The sequence below is a fragment of the Colletotrichum spaethianum genome, assembly GCF_022836535.1.
Source record: "Colletotrichum spaethianum MAFF 239500 DNA, contig68, whole genome shotgun sequence".
NCBI classification, from domain to species: domain Eukaryota; kingdom Fungi; phylum Ascomycota; class Sordariomycetes; order Glomerellales; family Glomerellaceae; genus Colletotrichum; species Colletotrichum spaethianum.
In genome coordinates this window covers 1-14,138 of record NW_026054838.1, presented here as the reverse complement: position 1 = coordinate 14,138, position 14,138 = coordinate 1, and the positions used below count along the sequence as shown (strand labels likewise).

General features: G+C 51.3%; 7 protein-coding genes across 7 annotated transcripts; 5 read left to right on the top strand and 2 right to left on the bottom strand.

Annotated features, from left to right (window-relative positions):
• Positions 1-788: 788 nt before the first annotated feature.
• On the top strand, positions 789-1,229 carry ColSpa_12615 (start control protein cdc10; the record flags this gene model as incomplete). The annotated part of the gene is made up of 2 exons (XM_049278827.1): positions 789-1,009; positions 1,094-1,229. The coding sequence occupies 2 exons, from the start codon at positions 789-791 to the stop codon at positions 1,227-1,229; spliced, it is 357 nt and encodes a 118-aa protein (XP_049134784.1).
• Positions 1,230-3,163: 1,934 nt separating this feature from the next.
• ColSpa_12614 (WW domain-containing protein) lies at positions 3,164-4,177 on the top strand (the record flags this gene model as incomplete). The annotated part of the gene is made up of 1 exon (XM_049278826.1): positions 3,164-4,177. The coding sequence occupies one exon, from the start codon at positions 3,164-3,166 to the stop codon at positions 4,175-4,177; it is 1,014 nt and encodes a 337-aa protein (XP_049134783.1).
• Positions 4,178-5,538: 1,361 nt separating this feature from the next.
• On the top strand, positions 5,539-6,459 carry ColSpa_12613 (putative oxidoreductase DltE; the record flags this gene model as incomplete). The annotated part of the gene is made up of 1 exon (XM_049278825.1): positions 5,539-6,459. The coding sequence occupies one exon, from the start codon at positions 5,539-5,541 to the stop codon at positions 6,457-6,459; it is 921 nt and encodes a 306-aa protein (XP_049134782.1).
• Positions 6,460-7,104: 645 nt separating this feature from the next.
• Positions 7,105-7,762, bottom strand: ColSpa_12612 (uncharacterized protein; the record flags this gene model as incomplete). Its single annotated transcript, XM_049278824.1, has 2 exons — positions 7,105-7,270; positions 7,368-7,762. The coding sequence occupies 2 exons, from the start codon at positions 7,760-7,762 to the stop codon at positions 7,105-7,107; spliced, it is 561 nt and encodes a 186-aa protein (XP_049134781.1).
• A 2,728-nt stretch (positions 7,763-10,490) lies between these two features.
• ColSpa_12611 (uncharacterized protein) lies at positions 10,491-10,931 on the top strand (the record flags this gene model as incomplete). The annotated part of the gene is made up of 1 exon (XM_049278823.1): positions 10,491-10,931. The coding sequence occupies one exon, from the start codon at positions 10,491-10,493 to the stop codon at positions 10,929-10,931; it is 441 nt and encodes a 146-aa protein (XP_049134780.1).
• A 95-nt stretch (positions 10,932-11,026) lies between these two features.
• On the bottom strand, positions 11,027-12,172 carry ColSpa_12610 (protein FAM50; the record flags this gene model as incomplete). The annotated part of the gene is made up of 2 exons (XM_049278822.1): positions 11,027-11,395; positions 11,453-12,172. 2 exons carry the CDS (start codon positions 12,170-12,172, stop codon positions 11,027-11,029), a joined length of 1,089 nt encoding a protein of 362 aa, XP_049134779.1.
• Positions 12,173-12,692: 520 nt separating this feature from the next.
• On the top strand, positions 12,693-13,653 carry ColSpa_12609 (uncharacterized protein; the record flags this gene model as incomplete). Its single annotated transcript, XM_049278821.1, has 2 exons — positions 12,693-13,237; positions 13,302-13,653. The coding sequence occupies 2 exons, from the start codon at positions 12,693-12,695 to the stop codon at positions 13,651-13,653; spliced, it is 897 nt and encodes a 298-aa protein (XP_049134778.1).
• Between the last annotated feature and the right edge of the window lie 485 nt (positions 13,654-14,138).

Below are 14,138 nucleotides of genomic sequence, written 5' to 3'. Positions count from 1 at the left end.
GCACCTAATACATGCAAGAGTATCATGACCGCCAACAAGACAATCAAGCTCTGGCTTACTTCATAGTCGCGTAACCTATTAACGGCAAACAAGTTCCCGAAATCATATTCCCAACGCACATATTAACCTCCAGACATCACTTTGCTTTAATCTGTCAGCAAAGTGGCGGTCAGAATGTCGAACGCAAACCGTGTTGATATCCTAGTGCTCAGCCTCGGTGGCTACACCAGCCGAATTAACCAAGGAGCGCTACGAACACCAACTTCGGACCGATCAAATGGGCCACGGATCTTTTGCTCAATTCTTTCTCCCACAAGACTTCCATAGCAAAATGGCCACGTCCTTTGGCCACAACTGGCCGGGGGAGACTTGCAGTACACGATTGCCTCCGTTAACCCTGGTGTTGGATAATTAGATGTTTCATTATTTGTTGAAGAATAGCGGCGTTCGGCATTAACTTTTATTTTTTGTTGTAAATACTTGCGAATTGATCAAGTCATGTTGTGTGCAACCGACTACTTAGTATCCGCTGAGAGTAATGTGCCGTGAATGAGATCCCGATATGCGCAGACCAAAACGGTCACTGAAGCATAACCGTGTTGAACCCTGTTCACCTGGAGTTTACAAAAAAATATGGTGGCTGGGAGCAACCGGCGATTGTCAGTGGTCACACAAAGTTTGTGGGAATGCCCGCACCTCATCCACCACCCCCCACAAAACCTCTTCACGCAAACCCTGCGATAGCACCATGAGAACTTCACCGCTTGCGAAAGTAACAGGTCGGACTGATGCCAAGAAGAAGCTACTCACCTCCTCGGCAGCTGCCAGAAGCTGAGCCTGAGGAGGTTTATGGCCCGGAGGTTCAACTGGAAGAGCAAGGCTTCGCGTGGTACAATCCTGACAAATGGTACCCCGTCGAAATCGGACAAATATTTGAGTCACGGTATCAAGTGCTGTTGAAGTTGGGCTTCGGTTCGGCCTCGACCGTTTGGCTATGTCGCGACCTAAAGTATGTTCGCACTCCTTTGCCGTGGACTTGGTGAGTAGGGTAGACTAACAAGGAATTAGCTCACATTCCTACGTGACTCTAAAGTTCTACGAAATGGGCCATCGCCAAGCTTCAAATGAAGAAAAGGTGCTTGATCACTTATGGCGGGTTGCTTCTGATCACCCAGGGCGAAATCTTCTACGTTCGATCAAGGCCAGTTTTCAAGTACCAGGTCCTATAGGACCGCATGTGTGTCTAGTTTTCGAAACACTTGGGCTTTCTTTGGCAGATATCCGGGAAATTGCTGGCGGAAAAATTCCAGAAAACCTGTTGAAGGGCCTCATCTATGCACTGCTACTAGGTCTGGACCACATGCACTCTGAAGCACACGTGGTGCATACCGGTATGTGAGGAGCCTGAGATCAGTTCCAATAGTTAAGAGATTTTACCTCTGTGACACAATGTCACTAACAGATGATACAGATATTCAAGATGGAAACATCATGCTTGAAATTACGAATACATCCATCTTGGACGACCTTGTAGAAGCTGAATGGGCTCTACCTAGCGCCAGGAAGATCATGGGTGACAGAACAATTTATGCGTCTACTGGGCTGGAGATTCCAGACGATCCCGGCGATCCTATCATTAGCGACTTCGGTGATGCTAGATTTGGAGATGGGCCTTTCGAAGGTCAGGTTATGCCTGATTTATACCGAGCTCCTGAGATCATTCTGGGAATGCCTTGGGATGAGAAGATTGACATTTGGGCCCTGGGACTTATGGTAAGAAACAAGATTTCGGCTTCCCCATATCTGCTGACATCGTCTCTAAAGATTTGGGACTTGTATGAAGGCAAGCTTTTATTCAACACGAGGCTTCGAGATCGGACAGCATCACGAGCAGCGCACTTTGCTAGAATGGTGTCGCTTATGGGTCCACCGCCTGATGACCTGTTGGAAAGGGGCTCGTCTTGGCGGGAACTTTTTGATGAAACAGGTTTGTGAAACTTTTATTTGCTTCATCAGAGAGCTACATTATATATGCTAATCGCTGAGGCACAGGTAAACTGATGATCGATGGCGAGATACCAGAGTCTTCTTTTGAGGAAGAAGAATGCAACCTCGAGGGTTTCGAGAAAGAGCAGTTCCTCATTTTTCTAAGAAAGATGGTTCAGTGGAGGCCTGAAGATAGGCTGTCTGCTAGAGAGCTGATGGAAGACCCTTGGCTAAATCATCAATGTGCCGAAGATTAGATGAACAGTACAAGTACCTATTGCGTTGCATGATCAGATAGTGGCAAAAGGCCATTTTAGGTAATATTCCATATTAACTCATTTGACAAGGTACTTGTGCTATGGACGTGAGGGTGAAGAACTTTTTGTGTATATATATATATCATAGTGGTTCGGGTTTACCTACAGGCTTGACACAGGTTTCTCGCAGATACTGTTCGAACACTGATGTCTTACTTTACGCAGCCCTGGACACTTCCGACATCTTTAAATTGATTCAAGAGTTTCACAACTTCAATCCATGAGGTGCTGCAGGTAGTCCCGGAACAGAGAGTGCAGCTTCTGTGGAGTGGGAATTGGTCTGTAAGCACTTAACCTTATCAATCTGGAAAGAAACTAACCGGGTTGATATTTCATCCCAAACTTGAGTTTATGCAGGAAGTTTGCAAGTACCGCATCTCCTACGTATCCTAACTACTTTGTGAAAGTTTCTGACGAGTCACTTCGCGTCCTCCTAAGCTTTATAAAATGTCTCCGCCGTCCTTAATGCCGTGAACACTGAATATCCTGTCCAGTGAGCAATACGCCTTGAAAACTAACTAAAGTGGCGCATCGTCGACTGTGCCTTTTCCAGTAGGACTTGTCTTTTCATCTGGTTTCATCGGGGTCTGAAATTTGCCGATCGAGGTAACCTTACGCATGTAAATAGCTTGGAGTAAAAATCATCGCATCAATGCTGGCTTTTAGGATTTTGAGTTTGAGCCAAGAAGGGCATCGGCCGGGAGACTCGGACGGTCTGAGGGTTTCCCTCCGCTGATTATAAAGCTCAGGCTTCTTTTATCTGGAGTTAAACGCAGCTCAACAATCTAATTCACATCATTGCGATCGTCCCCTTGAAAGGCCGCAAAAGACGTGGACCAAAACAACAGCATCAAGTCGTGATGTCTAGATACGCCGCTTCTCATACCAACCCCAAAGGTCCCGGAGATGCACGCCCTACAGCCCTCCAAGTTGTTGAGGACGAAGGACTCATCGGCCAGCTGACTGGAAAAGTTGTCCTTATAACGGGCGCGAACACTGGCATCGGTGCTGAAACGGCACGCGCCATCCACGCGACAGGTGCTACCCTTTTTCTCACGGCAAGAAACTCGACCAAGGCCCAACAGGCCGTCGACAGTGTCAAAAACGGACCTGGGCCGAAGTCTGATGCACCTGTGCACGCCATTGAGCTCCGTTTGGATTCTTTGACATCGGTGCACTCGGCTGCCAAAGAGTTTCTCTCAAGGAACGACAAACTCAACTTCCTTATCCTCAACGCCGGCGTCATGGCCACGCCAGAGGGCAAGACGGAAGATGGCTTTGAGACTCACTTTGGGACTAATCATTTGGGCCATTTCCTCCTCTTCCAACTATTAAAGCCCGCGCTTCTCGCAGCCTCTACTTCCGAGTTCCAGTCCCGCGTCGTTGCTGTGTCATCTATGGCCCACCGCGTAAGCAATGTCCGTCTTGACGATCTCAACTTTGAGAAGGACCCTTACGAGCCTTGGCATGCGTACGGACGATCTAAGACGGCCAACATATACTTCGCTAATGAAGTCGAGAGACGTTATGGGTCCAAGGGGCTACACGCCCTCTCTCTACATCCAGGGATCATTGCCACGAACCTGCTACAATACCTCCCAAACGAACAGAAGGAGGCACTTTTGAAAAATGAATCGATACAAAAGACCGTAAAGAGCGTCTCTCAGGGAGCGGCTACAACCACATATGCTGCGCTAAGCAAAGAGTGGGAGGGTCGAGGTGGCAAATACCTCAACGACCTTGTCGAACAGGGTCCTGCTGACATGACGTCTAAAACCGTGCCTGGATACGCTCCATGGATTTACGATGAGCTTCCGGCCAAGGAGCTTTGGGAAAAGTCAAACAAGCTTGTGGGCCTTAATGATGGCTCGTGAGTGATGGCGCAAGGTCTCATGCGCGCGAATTTTACCTTATTGGCGAACGATTGAGGTGGCAGTCAGTGGATGCTCGCAACGTGTACTTCCCGTAGTATTCCAGACAAGTTTTGCTTTCCCTGTATGGGAAAACAATGTTCATTGTTGTGGCTGTTGGGTTCTATTCTGATACTTTAGCCAGCTGTAGCATAGAATCCCTTACACGGTATCTCATTGAATGGTGTAAGCTAGGTTGTTCACAGAGTGTTTTTCTCATCAAGCCGTGCTTGGGAGTAATACAATTCTCTCGTTATACAAGTGACAAAATTAAGTACCATTGACAGTTTCCCTGATCTCACGTCAATAACATATTCTGGAACCAAGAAGAAATAGCACTCTTCAACTGTAATATTACTATTGAAATATCTTGTGTCAGATGCTAGAGCTAGATCTAATGGTCATTTTTGACAGCTCTAACGAGGAGCTCTTGCTAACAACGTGAGAGTGTCAGCTATCGCCTTTTCCAAAGTTTTGATTCAAGGGTATTGTCTGTCTTGTAACTTTGAAGGGTATGATAAACGTTGCTGCGCGCGAAGCTACACGCGTCTGCAATCGCGGTCTCAGATAGGCTGCAAACATTAATCGCTAAGACGGCTAACACTCAATAAAACTAAGCTTACAACCTGTCCCAGAACTTACCGTTAATGAAGTACTAAATCTCGCGAATTAGCCTCCATTTGCCAAAGTTATAGTAATTGAGAGGAAGGGATTTGTCTCGTGGCAGAGGCGTTGTGACGCAAAAGGGTGGTGGTGGGTTCCTAACAGTTTTGGCACGTCACTGTAATCTAAAGTTTCTGGCGTATTTTCTAAAGCTTTACTTGCTGCAGCTAGCTCATCCCACCGGGATTTGCAACTAATACGGCCGATTGAGCCCGATGATGCTGCGTTCAAACCTTGGATGATTAGTGAACCAGTGCACACGCAACAGACCGTGTCGGGGCAATGCAAGCCCCGCCTCCGGCTGCCGGACCATTGATTTCCGAAGCATTAGACCACCATGAAGCAAATTCCAATTGATTATTGAACGATAGTTTTCTTCACGATCCAGTCTTTCCGTCCATTCTTCACGTTTGTCAGCCTTGACGGGATGGGTTTCGCACCTAGATGCTTCTGTAGGCCATAGGTGACGTATCTAGTTCAAGTACTTATCTTGCTGTACCATCCAAAATGAAGATGCAGTTGCGGTCCCAATTTCTATCTCACAACCTTCTCACTCTTCCTGCCATTCCTCTGCAGAGTACGCTGCTCGAAATTAGGGTTGTAGACTTTCTCCTCCAGTATTTCTTTCCTCTCGACACATCGAACAAAGTTACGAAGGTGCAATGCCGTTTTCCCCAAAGGACGACATACCGGATCTGGCCGGCAAGGTCATTATCGTGACTGGTGGCAGCAGCGGTCTAGGCAAGGAGAGCGTACTTCAGCTCGCAAAGCACAACCCCAAGACTATTTACCTTACGGCTAGAACAGAAGCACGAGGGAAAGCCGCAATCAAGGAGATTCAGGAAGCTGTCCCGGCGGCCAAAGATAGGATCAAGTTTCTCGAATTGGATCTGGCATCTTTTGCATCGATTGAGAAAGCCGCCAACACTTTTCTGGGCTCGTCCGACCGCCTCGATATCCTGATGAACAACGCAGGCTTGGCATCTGCCACTACGGGAATCACAATCGACGGATATGAAGTCAATTTTGGTTCAAACTACATGGGACCTGCTCTGTTCACCAAGCTGTTGCTCCCAATCATTGTTAAAACAGCTGAACAGCATGCTGCCGATGTTCGCGTGGTCAACTTGAGCTCCGAACTCTTCAAACAGGCACCCAAAGAGGGTATCCTCCTCTCCCGCTGCAAGACTCCTCTCGAAGACGTTTCGAGCTTGGCCCGTTATGGCCAATCCAAACTCGCAGACTACTACCATACTCACACCCTGAGTCAGCTCTATCCTTCGGTAAAATTTGTTGCGATTCATCCCGGAGTCGTGAACACCGGTATATTTGATGATTTCAAGAAGAAACACCCCTGGCTTGGTGGACTTGTCAGCGCAGCCGGCTCAGTCATGATGACCGACGTTCAAGCAGGCGCACGAGCGCAACTGTGGGCAAGCACAGCGAATAAGGAGAGTGTCAAGAGCGGGGCTTTCTACAATCAGAAACTGAAGGAGTTTAAGGAAGGAGTCCTTTATGATAAGAAGGCAGAGAAAGACTTGTGGGATTGGACAGAGTTGGAGTTTCAGAGCCAGGGGAACTGAGTTAGTGTTACGAAGACCAGCAGGCCCGACTGCAAAGCGTCGAAGGAACTCTGTTAGCGAATCACTAATAATCTAAATCATTCTGTTTGAAAACAAAGAAAAAAAGATGTAGCGTCGTTGGAATGAATTCTATCATCTGATTACTGCCTGCATCTTTGGGAATTTCGCGTTGCTAACCGTGCAGGCATGCTGTGAAATAACTACGAGGCACACTTCAAGATGCTCGGAGCCGGATCTTGAAGCCCAGGAAGGTTGCGCCATGCGTATACTCGGTGCAGGTTCCTTGTGCGATCGTGACAGCATCGATACTCGTGGATTCAAACGCGAATAACTTGGTTAACTCTTGAATCAAGAAAGGACGTATGAGAAGCAGAATTAGTTGATTAAATGCAGGATTTCTCCATATGCTACTCTATATGTCCGACAACCCCGGAATTTGTCGTAAATCATTCATGTCCCATTAAAGATCGTTAGCCGGATCGCTCCCTCAGGCGCCGAAACCATGCAAAAAATTTGTTGTATCGTAAAGGAGTGACGCGCAAGCGAAATGGTGATCATCAAAGTCTTGTAAAGCGTCAATAGGTAAGGAGAGTTCGCGTGCGCACGCGCTGCGCTTGGATCCCCGCGGACAGAAGATCGTGGCACTTAAGCGACGCCGTAGATCTCTTTGATGGGGGTGGGCAGCGTGATGATGCCGCACTTGATGTTGCGCTGGGAGTAGATCTGTCCAACGGTCCAGTTGTCGTTTTGCCAGGAAGTCTCATCGCACTTGAGATCAGCGACAGCGTCTCCCTTTGCAGTGTAGCGAGCACTGTCATGACATTCGGTTAGCCGGAATTCTTGCGCCGCTTATGTCTATTGTATACAGGGAAGAACTTCCAGCGATGAACTAGAGGGGGCAAACTTACGGATACTTGGGATCATCATTGCAAGTCCAAGATTGGTTCAGCGTGAGGGCGCCGTTTGGGTAACTCCAGGTGAACGAGGTTGCGGCACTCTCGCCCTCGGGCGGGTTGCATGTGTAGACCTGGTCGCCGTAGAAGAAGTCGCTGAGGCGGCTGCTGGCGGCGCTGCAAGAGATGATGTAGTCGAGGACGGGGTTCGAGACGTTGAAGCTGATGTAGCCCCACGAGTTCTGGTGTGCGGGCGTGCTAAAAGTGTAGCTGGCGTGGTAGTCGAAGTTGGTGAGCGTCCACTCGGAGACTTTGGTTGATTTCTGCCCGCAAGTTTGCCCCTCCTGGCGCTGGGCAATGGGTGAAGCGAGGGCTGGGGCGAGGAGGAGGAGAGCGGAGAGCAGCTGCATTCTGGCGGAGGTGATGGCGGCGATATTGAATTTGGTGATGGGATCGGCCAGGATCAGGTATGAATAGGAACTAGATGAGAAGTGGTAGATGAGATGAACGGGTACGCTTAAGCGGAAAGAGATATGTTGCTGCGTTGGCTGGTTTTCAGATGGTTCAGACGGGAACATCTCCAGGTTTAAGTATCCGACCAACATCACAAGGTTTTCATCGTACCGAAAAAGATCGTCAGTCGCCTTCCCACGCTATAGCACCTAAAAGACTCCATCCCAGCCCTTGCAGTCATTATCCGCATAAAAGTCGGTATGGCCGGAGGTGCACCCGTTGAACATGACGTAGCATGGAGGGTGCTATTCTCGTATTCCCGTCCCCCAAGCTAACTGGTCCGTCTCGGCCAGCCTTAACCTACCGTTGGCTTTTTTCCCATTCCCCCACAAACGCGGCGTAGATCGTTGCCCGTTGGCAGACAAGCATTAGAAACAAAAAAGAGGGGGAAACGGCCAGGGCGAGCTATGGTTAATTGCCCGATTCCGGCTTGTCGCTGCAGGCACCATTCTGCATTGAGCTGAGGAGGGGTCGAGAGATGCCATTATTAGAACCGAATGTCTCTCCCTTTCACGTTTTCACGCGGACTAGCCGGGGCATCCCCGGCTCCAGGACTGCAACGCTGCTTTGACTAGCGAGGGAAATGGCATGTGCCCTGAGCAGAATCGCTGATCATGAACTCGTGTTGGCAAAGGACGGCAGAGGATCCTCCGCCGTCGGTTACCGCAGTGTCAGGGTGTGCATGAAAGTGTCTCTGCGATCGCGCTTTCACTCGCAGCGACGGACCTTGCGTCTGTCATGGATACGGGGTGGCTGGGCAATGGCTGGCTGCCATCAATTAATTGGCCGTGTGGGCTGGACGCCAGGGATGGGACGATTTCAGGGTCCTGGGGTCTTTCAGATGCCGTCTTCGTTGGTACCGGAGGGGTTTTCCTCGGTCAGATTCGCTCCTTACGAGGGGGAATTAAACAATCAATGAACAGTGGCTCCAAAGTCGCCCATCCGTGGATGCAACCGCTCACAAGATACGACCGCAGAGATCGTCGCATTGGCCATGAACGAAGCGGACTGCAAATATGCATATCGCTGCGTTTGCTGGTCCCCCGCCCCATCGAGCATCTTCCCAGCGCGGCTCCACTGAAGAACCACTCGTACGATCGGCGCTTCTCATGCTTGTCATGCCACCGGAGCCGAAGCAAAAACAAGCCCGTACGCTGATTACTGTTGCGTTTTTGTTGACGACCGGACAAAGGCAATTATGCCTAGACACTTGACCAGCCACTCCCGCCGATACACGCATGGGCTACCAGACGGCTCACTCGGGCGGCCAAAGGATTCCATCATTGCATGATCGTTTTCGCCTCCCACCTGAGTCTAGCGCGGGAACGTTACACCTGACTGCGGTTGTGTTTGTTCTTCACCGACTCACTAGGCTCCAACACCTTAAGCGCAGCGAGGGTGCTTTGTTTTTTTTAAATGTGTAGCCTAAGTAAATGAACAATGGCCCGGATGGATGGGTTTTGCTGGCGCAAGGACGCAGCGACAAGATCTGACCACCGGGTGCTTTCCACGGTTGCTGTCGGTGAGGGCATGTAGTATTGGAGCCCAATAGCTTAAGAGCTGAAGGCAGCGGTATGTAGCTCTCCTGAGACGGCACAGATATCTTTGGAAGGTCTTTGCGTCTTGGTGGGGTGACACGACGGCGAGTCAAACTGGTACCGACCTTTGCTCCGGGTGGACCGCTGTGAGCAGCCACGAGTGTGAGAACTAAAGGCGTGGCGCATTCAAGGGCTGTGGCGCATAAGCCTGTAGCGTGGGGTCTCTCGGTCTCTTGCCCCCCCACGGGCGCCCGTTCGTGGCCCAAACATGCCGGGGAGAAAGAATGCAGAGAAGCGGGAAAGTTCCGGAGACGGCCGATTCACCAGCCTGTAGGAGAGCGCTCTTTGCCCATGGTCGGCGGCAACAGTACGGGCCCCGCCACATGTCTGCTTATGGGATCCCGACAGGTCGAAAAGATCCGAAAGTGCCAGGTCTCAGCGATAAGACGATAAGATCGATCAACAAGAAAGACGCCTCCCGCCAATGGGAGGTGATGCCCCGGACGATCAGGGTCCACGGGGGAAACGCGAACATTCGGGAGTCGAGGTACTGCGTATTCTAGACTGGAATGGATGGCGAGAGAACAAGGGCCTGCGAATGAGAGTCGATGAGAACCCACGTTCTCAGTTCCCTCAGTGTCCGATGGGAGCTTGTAGAACCGATCCGGCGACCGAGCAGCCCCACGTGTTGACATGGTTTGTCGCCAGAAAAGAGCGTGATGGTGGGTCTGTCACAGCGTGATTGTTGACTCGATGGAGGGGTAGAAAATTCTAGACCAGCGTCGTGTTAGGTGATAAGTGATGAGTCCGCGGTGACCACTAGCATTTAACATGTTCCATCTCCATTTGGTTCACTTCTTCATGACTAGAGTTGCCGGAATACCTGAAGCGCTGTTGCCGAAAGCCCCAAGGAGTTCGAAGGGTGGATTGTCGCATGCAGTTGCCGCTGAGCAGAATGCCCGTCAATATATATCGTCAGTTGCAACAAGCTGAATCCGCTGACCCTGACGATGAGTCCCCTCGGTCTCTCCAACAAGGCACCGTTGTAGGTCGTGAACGAGCCCTTGCTGAGACCTCTTCTGCCATCATGAACAAAGTCGCAATCTTGACCTCGTCGACGCACGAGCCTGGCGTGACAATCCGCCAGCGCTCAGACCTCATCGCCCTGTTCGGGCCAACCTTCAACCTTGCCGTTCGCTTCCAGAGACTTGTCGCTGTTGCGTCGTCGCTGCTCTTCGTCTACGGCCATCTCCTCGCCACCTCAACCCTCACGTCAACCGTTGTCGCGACTCGACTCTTCGCCGTCCACTCGTTCTATTTCTTGAATGCAACAGCATTGGCGCTTCGGAAGTCATTATGGTTTGCGTGGAACTCCAAGCAAATCAAGAGACTGAGGAAAAAGTTCTTCATGGAGTTCGCAACTACGATACTGGGTCCAGGCGGCAACATGCTGATCATTTTGGTCTTCTGGCCGGGCTGGATGTTCATCTTCGGCGTTCTCTTCACTTTTTGGATGCTGGCGGGGTGAGCTTGTGCGAACGAACGCCGCCTGGCGTTATCGTCCCTCACATAACCTACCAACGACTTCGACGGGATCTATATCTTCGATCGACAAGCCGGCACTCATCTCGAAAAGAAGAAGGTGTTCCCGCCGGCGTCTTTCCGAACCTCGGTGTCATAATCCTTTTCGGGGTCGAATTCCTGCCACATGCTCGCTGGATAGATGTGCTTGTTGCGCTCATACCAGCGCCGGTCCACCACTTTCGTCAGGGTCGGATCGTCGGCCGCGCCCTCAAGGGTGTTGATATCGGGAAGGGCCTTTACCGCAGCCGCCTTGAGTGCCGCTGCAGTGGTGAGGCCGCCGTTGGGGGCGGCGGGCACCTCCGGTTCGGGCTCGTCCTTCCTGGGCGGCGCATCCGCGGAGTAGTTGAACAGCGGCTGGCCACCCGGGCCTGCGCTCTTGTTGATAATGAAGAAGTAGAACTCATAATGCTAGAAGACGTTAGTCCCTTAGTCAAGAAACCAATAGAACATGTGTGGTTAACTTACATGTGGAATGATGATTGACCCCCTTACGAGCATCAAATCGTCCACTCCCACTCTTGCCCATTCTCTCCGTGCGTTTGCCTTCTCTCCTACGCCAAGCTCCGCGCCAACTTTGCGGCTCTTATCCAGGAAGACCCAGATGTAGTCGCCCTTCTTTACACGCACCGTGCCGCCAGGTATGTTGGATCCATCGTAAAACACAAAGGGTACCGCGATCTCAGTGGCCTTGACCGCCTCTTGGATGGCCAAGAATTCGCGTCGCAACGCCTCCCGCTCGGCAGCTTCGCGGCGCAACGCGGCCTTCGACATGACCTTTGGCACAAATGCCACCGACGAGTTGGCGACAACCTTTGACTTCTTCTCTGCCTTGTCGCCATCGCCGCTCTCTACCTTTTTGCCTTTCTTGATGGGTGCCGCGTCCTCCTCTTCTTCTTCGTCGTCGCCAAAAGACAGCTTGCTGCCGCCAAGCTTCTTCTTTTTCTTCTTCGGCTTGTTTACACCGCTCGCATGATCGCTTGCAGGGTCTGGTGTCGCAGAGACGGATCGGTCGGGTGTGGATGCGCCGGACAAGGCCGCCTCCCGTTCGCGGTCTTGCTGGTCGAGGACTTCGGCGCGTCGCTTGCGGAAATCGGAGAGGGCGACGAGGCCGACAGTGCTGTCCGAGATTCGCTCAGTCACTGTTTTGTTCGACGGTGTGAACCGTGAGTTTGTTTGGTCGGACATGGCGGGTTTGTGGAGGTCGAGAGGGAGCAATGGGTTGGATTCGCTGAAGCTGGCGCGAAAAAATTGTATCGAATGGAGAGCTTCATCTCGAGCTTTGCGACAATGGAAAGAAACGACGTAACGTGCGTCGGTTAGTTTCGCTTTGCAACTGGCACGGTGTGGTGGACCCACTTCCCGCAGTGGATCCCGTTCGCTGGCAGTCCCACCTCATCCCGCCTTCACCTTAAGTTGCCCATCGCTTTTCACCTTTTCCGCCCTGCAGTGAGCTGAGCTGCCTCCAGCTCTTCTCCAATCCCCCGCCACCCAATTGTTTGTCTCATTGCGCATGTTATCGCCTCACGTTTTCCATCGTGGGTTTCTTTGTCGTCTGCTCGCTTGCTCTTCATTTCATTTTTCGCTTGGTAGGCCCGCTCCCGCCTGATCCGCTTGCTCCAGTTGCGGACCGTCCCCCTCATTACGAGCTTCCTTCACCGCCGCCAGTCCCACCCATATCTTTCGACGTCTGATACCACGGTACGCCATGAATATCCAGCCAGTTGCAGCCTCGTCCGCGCCATACAATGGCCCTGGGGCATACCCGACTGCGCCCTCGGGGGGGCCGCCGGGGTTTGACCAATACTCGCGGCCGCCTCAGTCCACCACTCCGACGGCCGCTTACCCCGGCCAAAGTTATGGAGGACCTCCGCCTGTTATGGCTTCCAGCGTGAACGTTCAGCCTCCGGTCGAGCATATGGCCGGCCCAGCAGCCTATCCGACTCCACACTCGCAACCGGCAAGCATGGTAGAGGCACCCCGTCCGGCCGCTGCCCTGAACCCTCTTGCAACGACTACCCAGGACCTGAAGTCGATCAAGACAAGCACCCAATTCGCGTTGCGGGAGTATCTATCCTTGCAAAGAAAGAGGACTCGGCTCGATGGCGCCACATCGTTGGAGTTGGAAGACCAGATCAGGACTCAGGGCCGCATTCTGCTTGGTGACCTCAAGTTCTTGAGAAAAGAGGTTGGGTTCTTGATCAAGGATGGTGAGAACCACCGCTGGAGGAATTGGCTAATCGGCGGAGCTGTGTAAGTTCTTGTCGTCTGGGTTCAGCATGTGCGCGTCTCGGACACTGGTACTGATATTCACCAGGGCGACTTTTATCCCGGCTGTGAAGAGAATCTTCCGCCGTCCTTCTGACAAGTCTGAGAACGAGGTACAGGCGTCCAACAGCACCGAATATGCCTTTTCACGTAGCAAGGCACTAGTTGCCCGCATCAAGGACAGTCTCCTTGGCCGAAACAGTTTCGCTAGCATTGCCTTCTTTGTCTTCGCCGTCTTGTATGTTTTCACCAACGAGGTCTCCCTCCAGGTGGCAAAGACAGTTTCGAAGCGTTTGAAGCGACTCAGTGCCAAGATTGAGCGAGGCGACTCTGATGTTGTCGAGCAGGACATGAAGCTTCTGGAGGGCTGGCGATGGCGGGTGCTTATGTGGGGTCAGTGATTTGGACAGGTTGCTTCAGGTAAGAATAACGAGTATTCATGATAGACATGAGCGAACAATAGCGTTGCATGATGATAGCGTATGGGTTTCATTTCCATTGGGACGCGGCTTGTGTCGGGACACGTAGCAGCAGATTTGTTAGCAAATATCACTGTAGGTAGAATATCTTTTACATATGTGGTTCTAAAGTAACAATGATAGTAGGATCACATCTTGACTCAGTCAGCATACAAGGCGTCGCTGAAGTGGTTTCTATGCAACTATCGGGAGAGCATATGCGTCAAAGCATTGGAATGAATGTACCCGCTCTTTGTGCAACAACTGACAATCGCTAGTTCAATTCTTGTCGCCAACAACAACTCAAGGCTGGATCAGCAGTCAACATACGCCTTCCGCAACAGAACCTCTAGGTCTAAACGCGAGTCTCGGCCACTTGAGACTTTCACCAGGACAGAAGCCCCACGGTTCACCGAGACGCTCCACCT